Source organism: Astyanax mexicanus, chromosome 8 (genome assembly GCF_023375975.1).
Source record: "Astyanax mexicanus isolate ESR-SI-001 chromosome 8, AstMex3_surface, whole genome shotgun sequence".
NCBI lineage: Eukaryota > Metazoa > Chordata > Actinopteri > Characiformes > Acestrorhamphidae > Astyanax > Astyanax mexicanus.
Genome location: NC_064415.1, coordinates 20761490 through 20778142, shown reverse-complemented (window position 1 = coordinate 20778142; position 16653 = coordinate 20761490). Strand labels below are relative to the sequence as shown.

Here is a 16653-nt window from a genome sequence, read left to right as displayed (position 1 = left end):
GCGTGTGTTTGTGTGCATGTGTCTTTGTGAGGAGATGCATCTGTAAACAGGATCATGCAAATGATTATGTCCACTCTGAGTAATGTTTTTGTGTGTGAGTGTTGCCTGATGCTGGCTGAAGCTGGTATTTTGGTCTCTCTCTGTCTCTCTGTCTGTCTGTCTGTGTCTCTCTCTGTCTGTCTGTGTCTCTGTGTGTGTGTGTGTGTCTCTCCTTCTCTCTCTTTCTCTCTGTCTGTCTCTCTGTCTCTTTCTCTCTCTATGTGTGTGTGAGAGAGTGTGTGTGGTCAAGAGAGGGATCATGAAACTGATTGGACAACCTTTTAAGACCATTTAAGTCCTGTGTTTGTGTGTGTGCTTGTATTTGTGTGTGTCCAGTCAAGGCTATCGTTTATGTGTGTGTGTGTGTGTGTGTGTGTGTGTGTACTCTGCTGGAGAGTGTGTGTGTTTTGAATGCTAATTGAGCACTTCTCATTTGTCCATTCAGATGAATGAGAGTTTTTATCAGTTACACCAGCCTAAGTGTGTGTGGGTGTGCGAGCGCACAACAAAATGAATTCCCTGATTTAATTACTGTTTAAAAGTAATCATGGGTGTATTTAAATGTGTGCTTTTTAATAGTGCTGCGTGTCCTTGTGTGTAAATAGATGTAAGTATATAACTGGACTGTCTAATGACTGTGAGCCCTAATAGTTTTAAATAGCAGACTTAAGGTAGTGGTTTAGCCAGGAATCAAATAAATAGAATTTGCCCTCACTGCAAATGCAGTTGATTTGCCAAGTTATTATCCTGTCTGACAGGCTGTTGTCTGAGGCCCTGGAGACATTTTAACTCCATGTTTTTAGTTGTTGTTGTGTGGACAGGGAAGAGGAGCTGTTTGGATTTAGAATCTGTAATTTTATACATAGTACACTATATTTAGGGAGTAAATTCTTCTTTGTGGTGTGTTGATCTCCCTCTTTAAGAGGTACTGTTGCTCCATACAGAGCTAACATGCTCCTGCCACTGTTTTTGTTTACTCTGGATGGCAAATTAAATTATAGCACGTTTAATTGATAAAATTAGAAGTAGAAGTAATTTTGTCTACTGCTTTTGTTTATGTACTGACAAAGCTGTTGCTTTAGTCTACGTTTAAAAAATGCGTTAAACTGTGAATTTTAAGACGACAACCATCTTTAGAACAGCACAGGAAGAGATCAAGAACTGGATGAATTTTTACGATCAGATTTGTATATTTTGTCCATACACAGCAATCAAATATCAATCTGACTAACCAAAGATGCATTTGCAAAGGTTGTGGCACATTTACTGTTTAACACATATTTTATTTATTTTCTTCAAGTCAACTTTAACTTAGCTGTATTCATATTTTTGGGTGAATTTAAGGTTCCGGGTGACAAAGAGTGACCCCAGGCAGCAACCTGTCAGACGTACTCTCCTGATCACTGAGCCCAACGGGAGTGTGCCCTCATCTCCTGCGAAGAACGAGGCATCTCCTGTGAGCAGCAGCACACCTGCAGAGCCGCCAGAGGTGAGCTTCACAGAGGACACACAGAGGGTGAGGTTGCCTTTAGTCATGAGAAAAAAAATCTGTTTTGTGTCTTTCTTGACAGTTCTAAGAATTGCTTGTAAATGTCTCAGCATTTTTTTAGTGTAAAGTCTTATTTTACTAAAATAATAGTGTATTAAACTACACTTACTGTGCCTATTAAGATCATACTTGTGCCAAACTTGCATGCCACCATCATATTGATACCATTGTTCTGGTAAGAACGATGTACTACACAAATAATTTATATTACTGTATGTCCAACCTTTGTGGACGCTCTTTCTATTGAATTCATTGAACTACTTTTTAGTTTCATGCAGAGCTTGTCCAGTTCCAATAAAGAAGCAATGCCACTTAAATAAAACAATCATGGCATATCCAATACTTTTGGGATGAGGTAGTGTGGTGATTATCTAACACTCTGACCTCACTAATGCTCTTATTGCTGAATGCAATCAGATTCTTGTAGCAGTGCTCCAAAATCTAGATGTCCTAATACTTTTATCCAGTCAAACGTTTGTGGACACATCTTTTCAATCAATATGTTTTTTTTGTTTGTTTTTTTTTTTTGTAAATTTAATACTGAAAATATTAAAGCTATACAGAAACATATGCAGAAATATTATTTTAGCAAAAGTGCTAAACAAACCAGAATATGTTTTATACTTTAGGTTCTTTTAAGATCTACACGCTCTTGGTATTTTAATCTCAGTGTCATCATGAGGGAGAGTCACCTGGAATAGTTTTCTCAGCGTCTTGAAAAAGTTCCTGGAGGTGCTGAACAATAGTTGCTGCTTTTCCTTCACACCGTGTAGCTCCAGCTCATCCTTAATCACCCATATCAGTTGATCAAGTTTAGGTCAGGGGATTGTGGAGGACAAAGTATTCTAATACTACATAATTCCATAATTAAAGGGCCACTAAACCTCCTGATTAAAAAAAAATGAAAAAGGCTAAAACATGGGAGGAGTAGATTGGGACTGGCACTAGGTGATGTATGGGTTTAGAGGCGGGGCAGGAAGGAGAGCTGATTGCTGAGCTTGGTGATATTTGTGTGCATCTGATAGCGGTGAGACCCAGATGATTGGACGTCAGCAGGGGGTGGGGATATTGTTAATTGATTGATTGATCTGTATATTGTGAGTCTGTGTGTCTGCGTACCAAAGTACATGGACACATCATCCTCGCCTATAGCACAGTTGAACCTGAGATGGCGCTGCAGAGGCAGAAATTACCACAATAAAAGCATTTTTTTAAAGGTTAGGAAATGTTTCTAAAAGTTTGAAATGTTTCATGACTTCTAAGGAACATATGTCAACTATTATTGAAAAAAATATATGTATATATGGTTTAGGATTCAGTGGCTCTTTAAAGTGCCTCTTATTGTCCAACCTTTTGACTGGTACTGTGAATTATGCATATTGCTGGTATACAATGGGGTTGTGGTGGACCCTTTCCATTGGTGGGCAGGGTAGGTGTGGCAAACAAGTGTGCAGTGTGGGTAGATAAGGTTAGATAAGATCTTATTTACTGTTTATACGTGGGAATGAATAAGTGTGTGTGTGTGCATGTGATTTTGCTCGTTTCTTCCTTTTTAATGAATGTGGGGAGATTCTGGACACTAGCTGTACGAACATGTGACCTTTATAGAGTGTAATCATTTACTATTTTCTTTCCTCAGGCAGAGAAGGATGACAAAAAGTGATGTTACTGGCAGAGTGACATCCGCTTTACGTACAGACAACTGCGAATTTTAAACCTGTTTTAAACCCAATATCACACTGCCGTCACAGCCGAGAGGGACGGAGTCGTCTACTGCGGATCGCTCTAGGCATGAGGAATGCGAGACGAAGGTAAAAGACGGAGAGAAGCATAAAGAAAGAAAGACAGAAGTAAGGAAGGAAGAGAAGAGGCCTTTTGGTTTGAGTTGCAGTATTGGACTCCTGACACTGGGGTGCGTGGATGTGGAAACGGATGAGGAATGCACACACTTAATTATACTTTTATGTCATCATCATCTCATGTCAACCATCCCAAATTGCACATACATACACATACACACACGTCATTATTAACCACGGACAGAGTCATTTTGGGCTTGTTAATGACCACAGCTGTTTTAATGGATAATTTGTGGTCAAACAAACTGTAAAAATGGCTGCACGCACAGCGAAAAGGTTAAACCCAGGACGCTGAAACTTTTTTTTTCTTCAGTTTACTGTTACGAACAAAGGAGAACTGCAAAATAAATATAAAAAACTCGGAACTGGACATGATCTTAACCAAACACATGCCAGGGTGCATCACACACATACATCTCAAGTCAAAGCTGTGTATTGTTTGTTTGATATTTTTTGTTCCATTTTCATTTTGATTGTTTTCTGTTTTGTACGACACGTTTTTGTTCCACCAAACTCTTTCTGCCTTAAAACAAACTATTTTAAATTAGTCCTAGGTTTTTCGTCTAAAGTAAGTCTATCTATTACTCTCTATGTGGCAACAAATAATAAGTAACAATACTGTAAAAGTCCAGCAATGTAGTAGGCAACCTGGTATCACAACACCAAGATTAGCACTTCGTATTTTTCTATACCTATTTTTAATCTCCTCTGGAAAGCCATATGTAAGCGTGTATTATAGGAAATAAATATATAAAAATGTATACTATTAAAACTTTATTTTTTTGTCCACATGGAGAAAAGAGTGGGTGACTTTGCAAAAATAAAAAATAAATAAATAAAGTGGTGTAGATATTTTTTGCGTATAATTGTTGACATCAATAAGCACAAAGTGGCCTATGTATTTGCCTTCAGTATCACCTTTAAAAAAACAACAAAAAAAAAACGTGACATCCATTGACCATCCATTGTTGCCTCTACTCTGTTACCCACACACAGCTGTACAACTTGCATGGCTTATAAACACAATCCTGGTATTATGTCAGGATCAAGATCCCTCACATGGTAATAAATGAAGTATATCATAAGCTATTTTAAAAAAAAGCACTAAAAAAATACAATGACAAAATGTATATGATATGTACCAAATACAATATATGCATTTATCTGCCCACGTATAACAGTAGGCCTGCTGCTGTTCTGTAGTGTTTTAAAATTGCTAATAAAAATAATAATAATACGGGAAATGACAAAGTGGCCTTGATGTGCTGCTGGTGCTGGCGAGGAGAAGAATTTGTGGGAATTTGAGTCCTTATTATTTTGCCAAAAATATAAAATTTGCCAAAACATTTACTACAGTATGTGTTGTGTAATATATAGGAAATTAAGATGAGCTTTTTTAACGTACTTCAGTTGTTCAAATGTTGCCCTAAAGACAAAATGAAATTTATTTTTTTTATGTTTGCCATGTAATTTAAACCAGTTCTGTTGTCCTATTTTTTGACCATTGTTCTTTATGTTTGTGGCCTATTATTAGTAATGTGTAATAATCTGATATAAAACTATTCTAGGAAACAGATGAACCAGGACTAAAAATGCTGGTGTAAAAGCTGGTGTTCCGTACAGAAAGGCTACACGGGTCTATTTTTAGCATAAAAACTGTTCTCAGTGAGAACAGTGGGAACTTGTTGGTCATGCTTCTTTAGTCATGTTAGCACTTTTTGGGGTAAAGTGTTCACTTAAGAAACTCACAGACTCTCTTAAATTCAGTCTGTGGTCTCTGGATCCGATGGAAACAAGGAATGTATTGGATTTATGGAACATTAATTAAATGGTTTTACATTGTTTAAAACAAATAGGCTGTGTAACGGAACAACATATGAACAAATGTTTTAATGATTATTTTTTTTTTGTACCCGCAATTTATACATTAAAAAGATTAAAAGCTAACTATGTGTCTGATGCTATCACTTACCCTCCTTTAAAAAAAACCTTTCCCGTCATGTGCACTGGGCAAAACATTGTGTAGTTTTTCTGTTATTTTCTATGGAAGCCCCCTCTCGCTGTGGAGATCTGTGCAAATGCAGCAGCCATAACAAGCTGGAAAAATAAAGGTTGAACACTACAAACTGATAATGATAATGGCTTGTCTTGTGTGACTAAAAAAAATTGTCCAGTCACAATGCAAAGATGGGCACTGAGTGAACTGACTTGCCTATAAGGATTTTTACCACACTACACAATTATTTCTTGCCCACAAAAATACAAGGTAATACCAGAAATATATTTTTCTAAATCATGATTTTACTTATGATTAATTACAGAATATTGTTGTGATGAATACAATTGGCTTACGGGATTTACACTAATATAAATATACTAGGACATCTAAAAAAAAAAATATACAATATCATTGAAAAGTTACTTTATTATTATAAAGTGCTGTAAAATTCTCGGGGAAAACACTTCATGCTTCTCTCTGCTGACAACTTTTATGGAGATGCAGATTTAATTTTCCAGCAGGACTTGGCACATTGCCCACACTACCGAAAGGACCAATTGGTCTTATATGGTATTAAAATCTTCTGAGACGCAATCTTCTTAATCAAGCTATAAAATGGATCTATTTGTGGATAATACATCTATATAATATATGAAGTTTTACATTTTGAACTGAATTACTGTAATAAAATAACTTTTCAATAATATAATTTTTTTTATATGCATTAGTAATTCTTAGTTTTCTCCAATCTTGTATTCATTATTATTTTTTTTACATTTTACCATCCACTATTAAATGCCTAAGTCTTAAATCCCCAAACTTTTCTGTCAGTTGCATTGTGCAAAAACATTGTGTTGTTTTTCTGTTATTTTCTATGCGATCGACTTGAGCATTATGGGTAATAAATGACGGGTGGCAGTTAATGGCTCACCAGAGTGGTGCTGATGACCTCGGAAACTGGCTCTTTCCCAAACCCAGACCCAAAAATTCCTTTCATCTCCAAACCATTAACCCTCTATTTGTGTACTTCATGGAACATGCGTCCACTAGCAGCTCTCCACTGAAAGAGGCTGGAGAATGACCCTAAAAAAGAAAAATAATCTAATTATGCATCAGGAGTGACTATTATTATCATACCTGTCACAGATAGCTGTACAGATATGAGTATGAACATATGCATAAACTTCCTAGTATATGTGCATAAAGGTGGTATTGGGATAAAAATATTTGTATGCATCACAGGGGACTGATTTTAGCATATCTGTTTCCTGCTAAGGAACTTAGCTTGGCAGATTGAACTAGTGCTGTTAACATTACAACAATTTAGCTACCTTCTGAACTTTTACACAGTAACAATGGACAGTTATAAAAGCGCAGTAAAGTTTCGAATTAATTGCATGTGTAAGCACGTTACTGATATGCAAAGACAGCTCCCGAATGAACTGACTTGCCTATAAGGACTTTGAACACACTACATAATATTTATTTTTGTCTCCCTCCCAAAAGTATAGCGAAATGCCATAATAGCATTATTATTTATTTAAATCGTGATTGTACTCATGATTAAACACAGAATATTGATTTGATTAATATAATTTAAGTGATTGACAATAATATAAATAAAAATTTACTTTTTACCACTCTATACTACCAGGCTAGTATTAGGAAGAAATACCATATTTTTGCACTATGAGGTGTAGTAGTTTTCTTTCTAATTTTGCAGGTCTGGCTGTTGGGTGGCAGGACCTGTAAGGCTAAACTAAGTTAAGAAATCAAAACTGTAATTCTTAAAAAAAGACATTTTCTTTTAAAGCCTTAAAATGTGCTGAAAATCAATCTACAACCGTTTTCTCTCCCGAAGACTGTTTATTGGGGTGAGTAAAGCGCTCCATTTATTTACAATAAGCTTAGATTTCCAGATTTTTAAGGCTAGGTGCAGCAGCTTTAGCAGCTAACTGCTAGCGGTTAGCGGCTAATGACACCTGACAGGCTATACTGAGGAACCCAGAGTGTTCCGGTTAGTGTTCCGATAAACCAGGGTGATATTAGCTAGCGGTTAGTCTAATGTAGCTTGTTTTAAACACGGTAAACAAGCCGGCTACATTCTGATATACTCACCTCTGAAGGGTGAAAGAGCTAGCGCCTAGCGCAGTTAGCGGCTAATACTATTCCAGTCTCAGTGTTGAAGAAACCAAACTAAAACCAAATTGAAAATCTTTTATATCACTGCACTTCAGCAGAGTGGCTTCACTGCTCCTTACAACATTGCTGGTAGAATTCATACATGAGGCACACTGTTTTTTGGGAATATTAAATGATTTTCAGTGCACCTTATAGTGCGAAAAATACAGTACATGTGTGATTATTTGTGATTAATCACAGAATATTGTTGGTATTAATTAGATTTTTTTTTTTCATCAGTTTTCATATGAAAATTAGTTATATGTTCTTTAACCTGGTACTGGTATATAAATCTATACATACCTAAAAAAAACTATTTTTGTCATACCTGCACCTTACTGGAGTTCTTATCTTTACAGATATAGGTATGGACGTATTAAATTTCCAGATTTCTATGCATATGCATGCTCTTGGTTTGTTGTCATGGCCTGTAGAACTTTCCTGAAAGCAGGCCCGGGTTCTCCGTACTCGCTGACCAAATGGAAGTTCACAGTAAGTAATTCATGTGTGTAGTTCGCGCATGAGCAGCTCATGAATGGTTAACAGGCTGTAATGTATTATTAGTTGGGAGTATTTTAGGACCTGTGAATTATTAACTGCCTCCCACATGGACCTGGAAGAGACACTTCACTCATTCTGACATTTAAAGCACACATCTGAAGAGCTGCTCATACATTAGCATATTTAATTCATTAGTGACTGGTATGGAAGTAAAAATAGATCATGTCTAATAGTGCACCACATTTCATTTAATTCCGCCATCATTTAAACTGAGCATTTACACCACAATTTATCAGGAGATTTTACTTCAGTTACTCCTCAGTAAGACGCAACATGCGCTTTCTCAGGTACTTTTAAAGTTATGAGTTTTAATTCATTTCAAACAGGCCTTTCATGACATTGTTTTTTTGGGTGATATATTGGAAAAAAATCCCCAAATAATTGCAATAAACAATATCATTGTCATTAAATTAATTTATGGCATTTTAGCTGCCGCTCTTATACATTAATTTCTGTTACAGAGGTAGATCAATGTAGTGTTAGGAGTTTCGCCCAAGGACTTATTGGTCTAGAGCAGTACAGTCACCCAGACCTGGAATTTAACCCTAGTCTCCCACATAATGGGGTAGCTTACTAGCAGGTAGTGGTGTTATCCACTGCACCACACCAACTACTGGTGTGGCACAGGATCACCTAATGCTAGTGATATTGTTAAACTGTTATAATGCAGTTACACGTTACTTTTAAAATGGGTGTATTCATATCGAATCCTGTTCATGTAACTTGCCATCAGCTACCGGAGCCCTGAGAGAGCACAATTGGCCTTGCTCTCTCTGGGTGGGTAGATGGCACTCTCTTCCCACATCACTCGAAAGGGTGATATCGATCAGCACAAGGCGTCTGTGAGCTGATGTATCAGAACCGAGTCGCTGCGCTTTCCTCAGAGTGAGCTGTGATGCTACTCGGGAATGCTGCATCAGCAGCAGTTCGAAAAGAATCAGTGGCTGACTTCACATGTATCAGAGGAGGCATGTGCTAGTCTTTACCCTCCTGGTATTGGGGCATTACTAGTGAGTGGGTGGGGTACATTGGGAAGAAAATGGGGGGGGGGGGGGGGGGGATGTATGTATTCAGAATATTATAACTTTTAATTACATTAACAAGAGATGCAGAAAAAAGTAGATGTTGATAAATGGAGATTTATCAGTCATGCCTGTATATCACATCAGCACACACACACACACACACACACACATGCACACACTCAGATGAAGTGCTTTGGCTCTTCTTTTCTGTTTTCTGTTAGATGTGTGTAAGAACCCTGAGGCATGTTCCTTAGAAACTTATGTCACCATATTATAAATCTAGTTTCATGATCAGACATCACATTATTTGTGTTATTTATTATTTATTTTTTTTATTTTATTAATTCATGTGACAATTCATTCCTCTTTCTCTGCCTGCTTTATTAGGTACATAAAAAGTGAACCAGATTTAGAACAAAAATGGAAAAAGAAAACAAAACTTGATGATACACCTGAAAAAATATGTTATGCATCAGTTTTAAATAAAGAGAGGCATTTAACAGCACTGAAGAGTCTAAAGCTGTTTGTACATACATAAAAGAATGCAGTTTTGGCTAAAATAATAATAAAAAATGAAAAGTTTACAGTAGAGCCATTTGAAAAATAATATGGCTGATATTTCTCTGTCAAACGGTTCCCACCTTTTTTCTGGTTTGATCTGTTTTAACACACTAGCTTTAGTTTATTAAAGCTACATTCACATTGCAAAACCATCTTTTAGCCTCATTATTCAATTTCAATATTTTGCTCAGGTCAGATCAGATCTCAACAGTTCACATTCAGTAATGTGAGTAATCTTTATCTTTCTGTAATGTGAACAAACCTACAACAGCATGTATTTTTTTATGTAATTATTTTTGATGATTTTTACTTACAGTGAAAACCCAAAAATCTGTAAATTTGAATATTATATAAGACCAAATTGGTACTTTTGGCAGTGTGGGCAGTGTGCCAATTCCTGCTGGAAAATGAAATCCGCATCTCTTTAAAAGTTGTCAGCAGAGGGAAGCATGAAGTGCTGTAAGATTTTTTAGGAAAACACTGCACTGACTTTGGACTTTCATTTTCCAGCAGGACTTGGCACACTGCTCACACTGCCAAAAGTACTATTTGGTCTTGTATAATATTCTAATTTTCTGAAACACTGATTTTTGGGCTTTTATCGGCTGTAAGCCATAACCATCAACAATAAAATAAATACATTCTTAAAATAAATCAATCTGTTTGTAATACATATATATATATAATAATATAGATGTATTAATACATCTATGAGTTTCACATTTTTAACTGAATTACTAAAATAAAGTAACTTTTCAATGATGTTCTATTTTTTTAAGATGCGCTGGTACCTGGAAACATTAAGTGTGTCAGATAAACTCCAGTCCGTCCTTCAGACAGAGTAGTCAGTAATCATGCTAGGCCTCAGTTAGTTACCCGTTGTTTTGCTACAGAGTGTTTTCGGATAACTACTGTCATTGGCACAAATAAATCATATGCATAAATAAACATATATTAATTATTAGTATAAATAACAGCGATTATGCGTTATTTTACTATTGATAAAATCTGGTTTGAAATGCAGGTGCAATTCCCCTGTCTGTAACGTATAAGGCAGCTGTGAACTGTTGTGAGCTAGTGTTTTCCCAGAGAGACGTTTTAAGGCATTCAGGGCGTCAGACTTGAACCCACGCTTCCATTTTGAAGAGTGTCAGAGTGGGCTTCAAATAGGTCAGTTATTTTCTTCTCGCAGTTGAAAAAGCTGGAGAAGCGAGAGGCAGGACTTGCCCGGGTCACTCTAGGCTTTTTCTGGCATTCATGGCAAATGTCAACAGTCAGATGCACACTTCAACTCCCCCAGTGATATTTTAAATTCAGAACACATCCAGGAATCTCTGGAAGTCTAGACATCCACAACTAATAAATGAACAGATCACGAGCCGCTTCAGCTCATCAGACATCAGAGGAATTAGCTTCATATACAGATAATTCAGGAACATACTCTTAAAAATAAAGCTCACGAGAAGGGTTTTTTTGATGTCAGACTACAGAGAAGAACCACCAATGTTTTGTTTTTTTCAAAGAAACATCAAAGTAAAAGAAGTTCTTTAGTGTGTTTTGTATTAAAATAATATATTTTTGGCAGCTTTATTTTTAAGAGTGTACTTTTAACAGTACAGCACAGAGATATATGTACATGTCTGAGTTTACAGTATAATGAAGGTTAACTGACAATAGGGCTCTTCCCCCCTGATTGTGCACCTCAGGAGCACCCTAGTGAAACACAAAGATGATCACATTCTGTGAAGCTAAAGCTGCCTTCAAGTACACCTTGATAGTGGTCCGCATTTGGGTCAGTGACGTGATGCACGTTTGACTGCATTATATTCAGTCTAAAAGAAAAATGTATAAAAGCCTTAACTGGTGACATATATAAATATTCATCTTATCTTTTCACAAAACATTAGTTAATTGAAATTGTTTCTGTTATTTAAAGTGTCCACATATCATGTGCTGCGACCCCTAATAGCAGAAACTGTGATATAAAAAAAAATATTTCTGATACAGTCTGCCTAAATTAAAGGTATATTTTAAAGCTATTTATCAATTGTATGATTTATAAAAAAAAAGGCAATACAGTACAATTAAGAAGCTAAATGTGACATAGAATTATTATATAAAAATATGAGATCATTATTTATTAAATCTCCACATAATGCAAACATTTATTTATAAATATGTAACACATTTATTTGAAATCTAAAGATTGTTCAGTAAATTAATGAATTTTAAGATAAATCACGGTTGCACCACATGATTACTTAATCTAAACTGTTTATAAAAATGTATGTGTACAAAACATTCTCAGTGTTTGAGCAATTTGAATTTTTAAGAATTAAACATTTTATTTTTAAGAATTAAACATTAGGCAGTAAAAAACTGTTTAAAAAAAAGAATTGTTTCACCTAATCTTTGGGGCTTAAAAGTAAGTTGTAAGTTTTGTTTACTTCTGTTTTTCTGTTGCAAACTGAGACCAAAGATAATTACAATTACAGAACACAAAGAAAAAAATATATATATATGCATTAGGTGAATATTATTATTTTTTATATCAATATATAGACAACAGTGTTTGTGTTGCTATTATAACATACGACTAATTTCATTTTTGTTGTTTTTTTTTTTTTTTTTACAGGACTTGGAAATTCAGAACTTAGTTTTCCATTAGTATTTACAAGTTTGTGGTGGCTTTTCTGTGCACTCATGTCCTAAATATGATATTTCCAACATGTCTTGAAGGCAGCAGAAGGCATCAAGGCTTTTGTGTTTTTCTCAGGGTGATTTGATGTAGTAGCCCTCTGGTCATCTGTATGGTAACATGCTGTATTCCAGTAGCGTTCAGAGAATCAGAGAATATTAGAAATTGTCTACAACTTCTAAAAAAAATGAGTGTAATGTAGTAGTGTGGACTTGTATACAATATAGAATAAAATATATAGCACAATAACAGAGCACAAAAATAAAGTTTACATAGTAACAGTCCAGTGTACTTACTGAAAATATACTCAATGCTATGTTCTTGGCAAAATATATTTGTTTTATACGACCCCAAATCAGAAAAAAACTGTGTTTCTTAAATTGAGTTGGCTTTTATTTGATTGCAGACAATATGAACTGAAGAAATGTCATGTCTTGTCTGAACTTAATTTTATTTGTTAAAACAAATCAAGTTCTAAGCCATTTTAAGCCTGTAACACAGAAAATGACACAAAATGGGATGTGGATAATTAGGACTTATAAATCAGGATTAAAAAAATTATAGTATAGCTCCTTCTATAGTGCATAATATCATATACAGCCCAGACAGCACGCCCATGTCTGTGTATGGGGACCCAGTAGGTTCTGTCCACAGGTTCCATGACACAATGTGTCCCAAACTGTGTCCCCATAACAACACATGAACAAAGCCATGCACACCTGGAACCCCCATATGGGAATGTAGGCTGGGGGGTGACCTGATGATTTTCTGGCAAAAACACTCCTATTGCTAAGACAGTAATGCTTTTAAGGTGCCTTAACAATTAGCACAGTTTAATAATAAGATAAGATAAAATCAGTATTGTTTTTGCTTCCTCTAGAGTGCATAATATCATAAAACCATTCAGGAAATGGAATTTCGTAATTTCAGTAAAAAAGAGCAAGGGCCTAAGCCTAAGCTAAACCCCATGATCTCCACTCCCTCAGACAGGCCTTCATCAAGAATATTCATTAAGCAGTGTCTGATAGAACCACATGGGCAAGGGATTACTAGGGCAATTTTCATGAAGCACTACAGTAGGGCTGCAACTAATGATTATTTTGGTAGTCGACTAATCTGACGATTATTTTTTTGATTAGTCGATTAGTCAACAATTTTATCTCTAAAAACAATAGAAACAGCTAAACATACGATTTAAAAGGCATTTAAATGTCTACATGTTATTTAAATGTGTAGAGTACTGATATTCAGTAAGTAAATATGTAATCTGTTGTGTTTGGGCACTTTTGGAGACACAGACTAAATTGAGTGAAATCTGTATGAGTGAGACATTTACCCATCTCCCATTGCGCCTCTGTCCCCAGCAGTTTGTGTTATGCCGTACTGTTACAAATTACTGATCAGTCGACAATGAAATTTGTAGTCGACAAATTAAATGAATTGCATTGTCGATTATATTATCGATTAATCGTTGCAGCCCTAGCAGTGTGCAAACAGAAGCCTTATGTTAACCATGTGCTGATTTCTCTGGGTTTGGAGGCATCTGGAATGGACCATTACACTGTGAAAACGTAGTCTGAAATTGAAGCAGGATTAATTAGTATTCTAGATTTTTGAGATCATTTTCAGTGTCACACCCTTGACCTGTTTTCCCTGTGTTTCTCGTCTCCCCTTGTGTTCCCCAGTAATTTTCCATTCACCTGTGTTCATTTGTAACTCCGCCCCTCATTAATCAGCCCCAGGTGTTACCTGGTCTCCTTTCCCACCTTGTGTGTGTACTTAAGCTCCTTTGTTGTCAGTGTTAGTATGTCGGTTCTTGTGCTTGTATTCGTCTGTCTAGGCTGCATTTCTGTTCTGCTTGTAATTCAGTTTGTTCTACGAGTTCCTGTTTGGTTTATTGTTTATTTGTTAGTTTTGTTTTAATAAATATTACTTGCGTGCGCGTCCACTCTCCTCGTCCGTTCTTTCACGCATCGTAACAATCAGAGATGTCCATGGACTTCTTAATTATTGTTTTTTGCAAAATGTTGCAGTCCTAAAATGCAGAGATGGATGTGTATTAACAAATAAAATGAAGTTAGCTGTCTTAGCTTCATCCTCTTTTTTACTGTCGTACCTTTTTCTGATTTGGGGTGGTAATAACCATACATTTTATTCATGAAAGACTAGTAAGTAGTCTGTAGTCTGTTGAATGAGCATATTTTCCCCTGTAAACAAAAAAGAAGGCCATTCGGTCAAGTTTAGAAAATTAGGTTTAAAAGCGTTGTTCTTTTCCTTCATTTAAAACCCGTAAAAGCACTTTCTGAATGTTCGTTCATATTATGAAAAATAGAATTTTGGCTTTGAAAGTTCAGTGTTCAGATGGTGAGCACTATATTATTTATGTGCATTGGTCCATTCTCATTCATAATCCTCTCCTGCAGTGGCTGCCTCTAAAGCAGCGAGTGCCTCGGCTACCATAGAGTCCGTGACACTTACAGAGTCCTCAGTGTCTTTCTCCCTCATTCTCTCTCTCCTGGAAAGGGACGAGTCTTCCTGCACTCTGTCGTCCACCACAAGCTTGGTGTCAGCTGATGAGAGGCTGGTGCTGCTAGTGTGAATGTCCACTGAGATCACACTCTCCTCATCAGCCGTGTCTCCAACGTAGTCTGGAGTTTCTGCTGTCCTCCGTCTCCGTCCATCTTCTTCGTCCTCTTCGTCCTGTCCACACAAGTATCCGTCCGATCCATCGTTTCCGTCAGTCATGCCCCCATTCCCAAGGCCGGAGTCTCTGAACCTCTCTGTTCGCTTACCGGGTTCGGTCGCCTGCACTGGGATGCTGTATATCGGCGGTGCACTTGGAACGACAGCGGAAGAAGTTCTTATGGGGGCTCCTTCCCCCTCAGGCTGCAGGATATAGAGGCTAGAGTCGCCCCCTGTTGCCTGAGGCAGGTTGGACCTGGCCTGGTTGTTAGCATGAAGCCTGTTTATGTGGTTGTTGTCGATGTCGAGTTTGGTGGGGCTGGTGTTGCTCGTATAGCCCAGGTTGTGGAAACCTTGTTTCTTGTGGTGGACATCGTCTGGTATTCTGTGACACTGGTAAGGAGGTACTAAGGAGTTGCTGGACGGGTCCTGCTTGTATCCGTGACCATCTACAGGGACCGATGGGTCGTAGATGTAACTGAAAAAAAAAAAATAAAAAGAGTTTGGGAGATGATTAAGCATCACAATGGAGATACAGTTGAGATATAAGGATAAATAAAGCACATTCTAGTGTTTAATGTAAAAAAAATAAAAAAATAAACTGCTTTAGGAGAAATGGTCATTGGAAAACCTTCAGCAATTGGTGCTTTCTACTGCTAAAGACTTTTATGGAGATGCAGATTTCATTTTCCAACAGGACTTGGCACACTGCCAAACTGGTTTCCATTGGTTCGATATAATATTCTAATTTTCTAAGACACTGATTTTTAGGTTTTCATTGGCTGTAAGCCATTATCATCAACAATAAAGAAAATAAATGTTTAAAATAGATCACTCTGTGTGTAATACATCTATATAATATATGAGTTTCACATTTTTTACTAAATTACTAAAATAAATAAAGTAACTTGTCAATGACATTTACATTTTTGAGATGTACTAGATAATAAAACACACATATATACACACATAGACATAGAAAAAGAGAGAGAGAAAGGAGGAGCGAGGTGGAGACTGACCATTGTGACTGCAAACAAAAAAAAGCTGACCATTTGCCTCTTTTACAACTTGATATGTCAAACCAGTAGATTTGACTGCACTCTGAATTTGCATTAGGCAGGTTTGCATTGCGCATTTTCTGACGCACCACTGCCCTGAGCAATGAGTTCTGATCTGTGTGTAAATGTTTTTAGTATTTGCTCTTGTCCAGCTGGTTGCTGAAGTACACAGTGACATCTACAGTTCAGAAGCTTTTCAAACTATTTTAATCCTGCAATAAAATATAAAACAGCCCACACGCCTGATCAGCTCAGTTACCCACCTGTTAAAGGCAGTGCGGGGCATAGGGGTTAAGATATGAGGAGAAACCTAGCAGGATTCCCAGTGGAGGGGAGTGTGTCTGCGTGTGTGCTGCAGCAGGGGGCGGGTGGGTGTATTTATGGATGGTGGTAAGGGCTGTCAGACGTTTCCTGCAGAGCTCCTTATGCCCTTCACACCCT

General features: G+C 36.8%; 2 protein-coding genes across 3 annotated transcripts in view; one reads left to right on the top strand and one right to left on the bottom strand.

The window, feature by feature from the left end:
- The window catches only part of rell1 (RELT like 1), a 37556-nt gene extending 32162 nt beyond the window's left edge, over positions 1–5394 (top strand). Inside the window, exons 6-7 of one of the 2 annotated variants that reach the window (XM_007242052.3) lie at positions 1384–1528; positions 3228–5394. In XM_007242052.3, coding sequence (XP_007242114.2) covers positions 1384–1528; positions 3228–3251 — 169 coding nt within the window. In that variant the 3' untranslated portion in view covers positions 3252–5394. Of the gene's footprint in view, positions 1–1383; positions 1556–3227 lie in introns of both variants that reach the window. The other variant, XM_007242051.3, reaches the window with a different exon arrangement.
- A 4153-nt stretch (positions 5395–9547) lies between these two features.
- The window catches only part of zgc:194930 (uncharacterized protein LOC557813 homolog), a 32012-nt gene continuing 24906 nt past the window's right edge, over positions 9548–16653 (bottom strand). Inside the window, exon 3 of the mRNA XM_007242046.4 lies at positions 9548–15632. Within this exon, the coding sequence (XP_007242108.1) occupies positions 14873–15632 (760 nt within the window). The 3' untranslated portion in view covers positions 9548–14872. The remainder of the gene's footprint in view (positions 15633–16653) is intronic.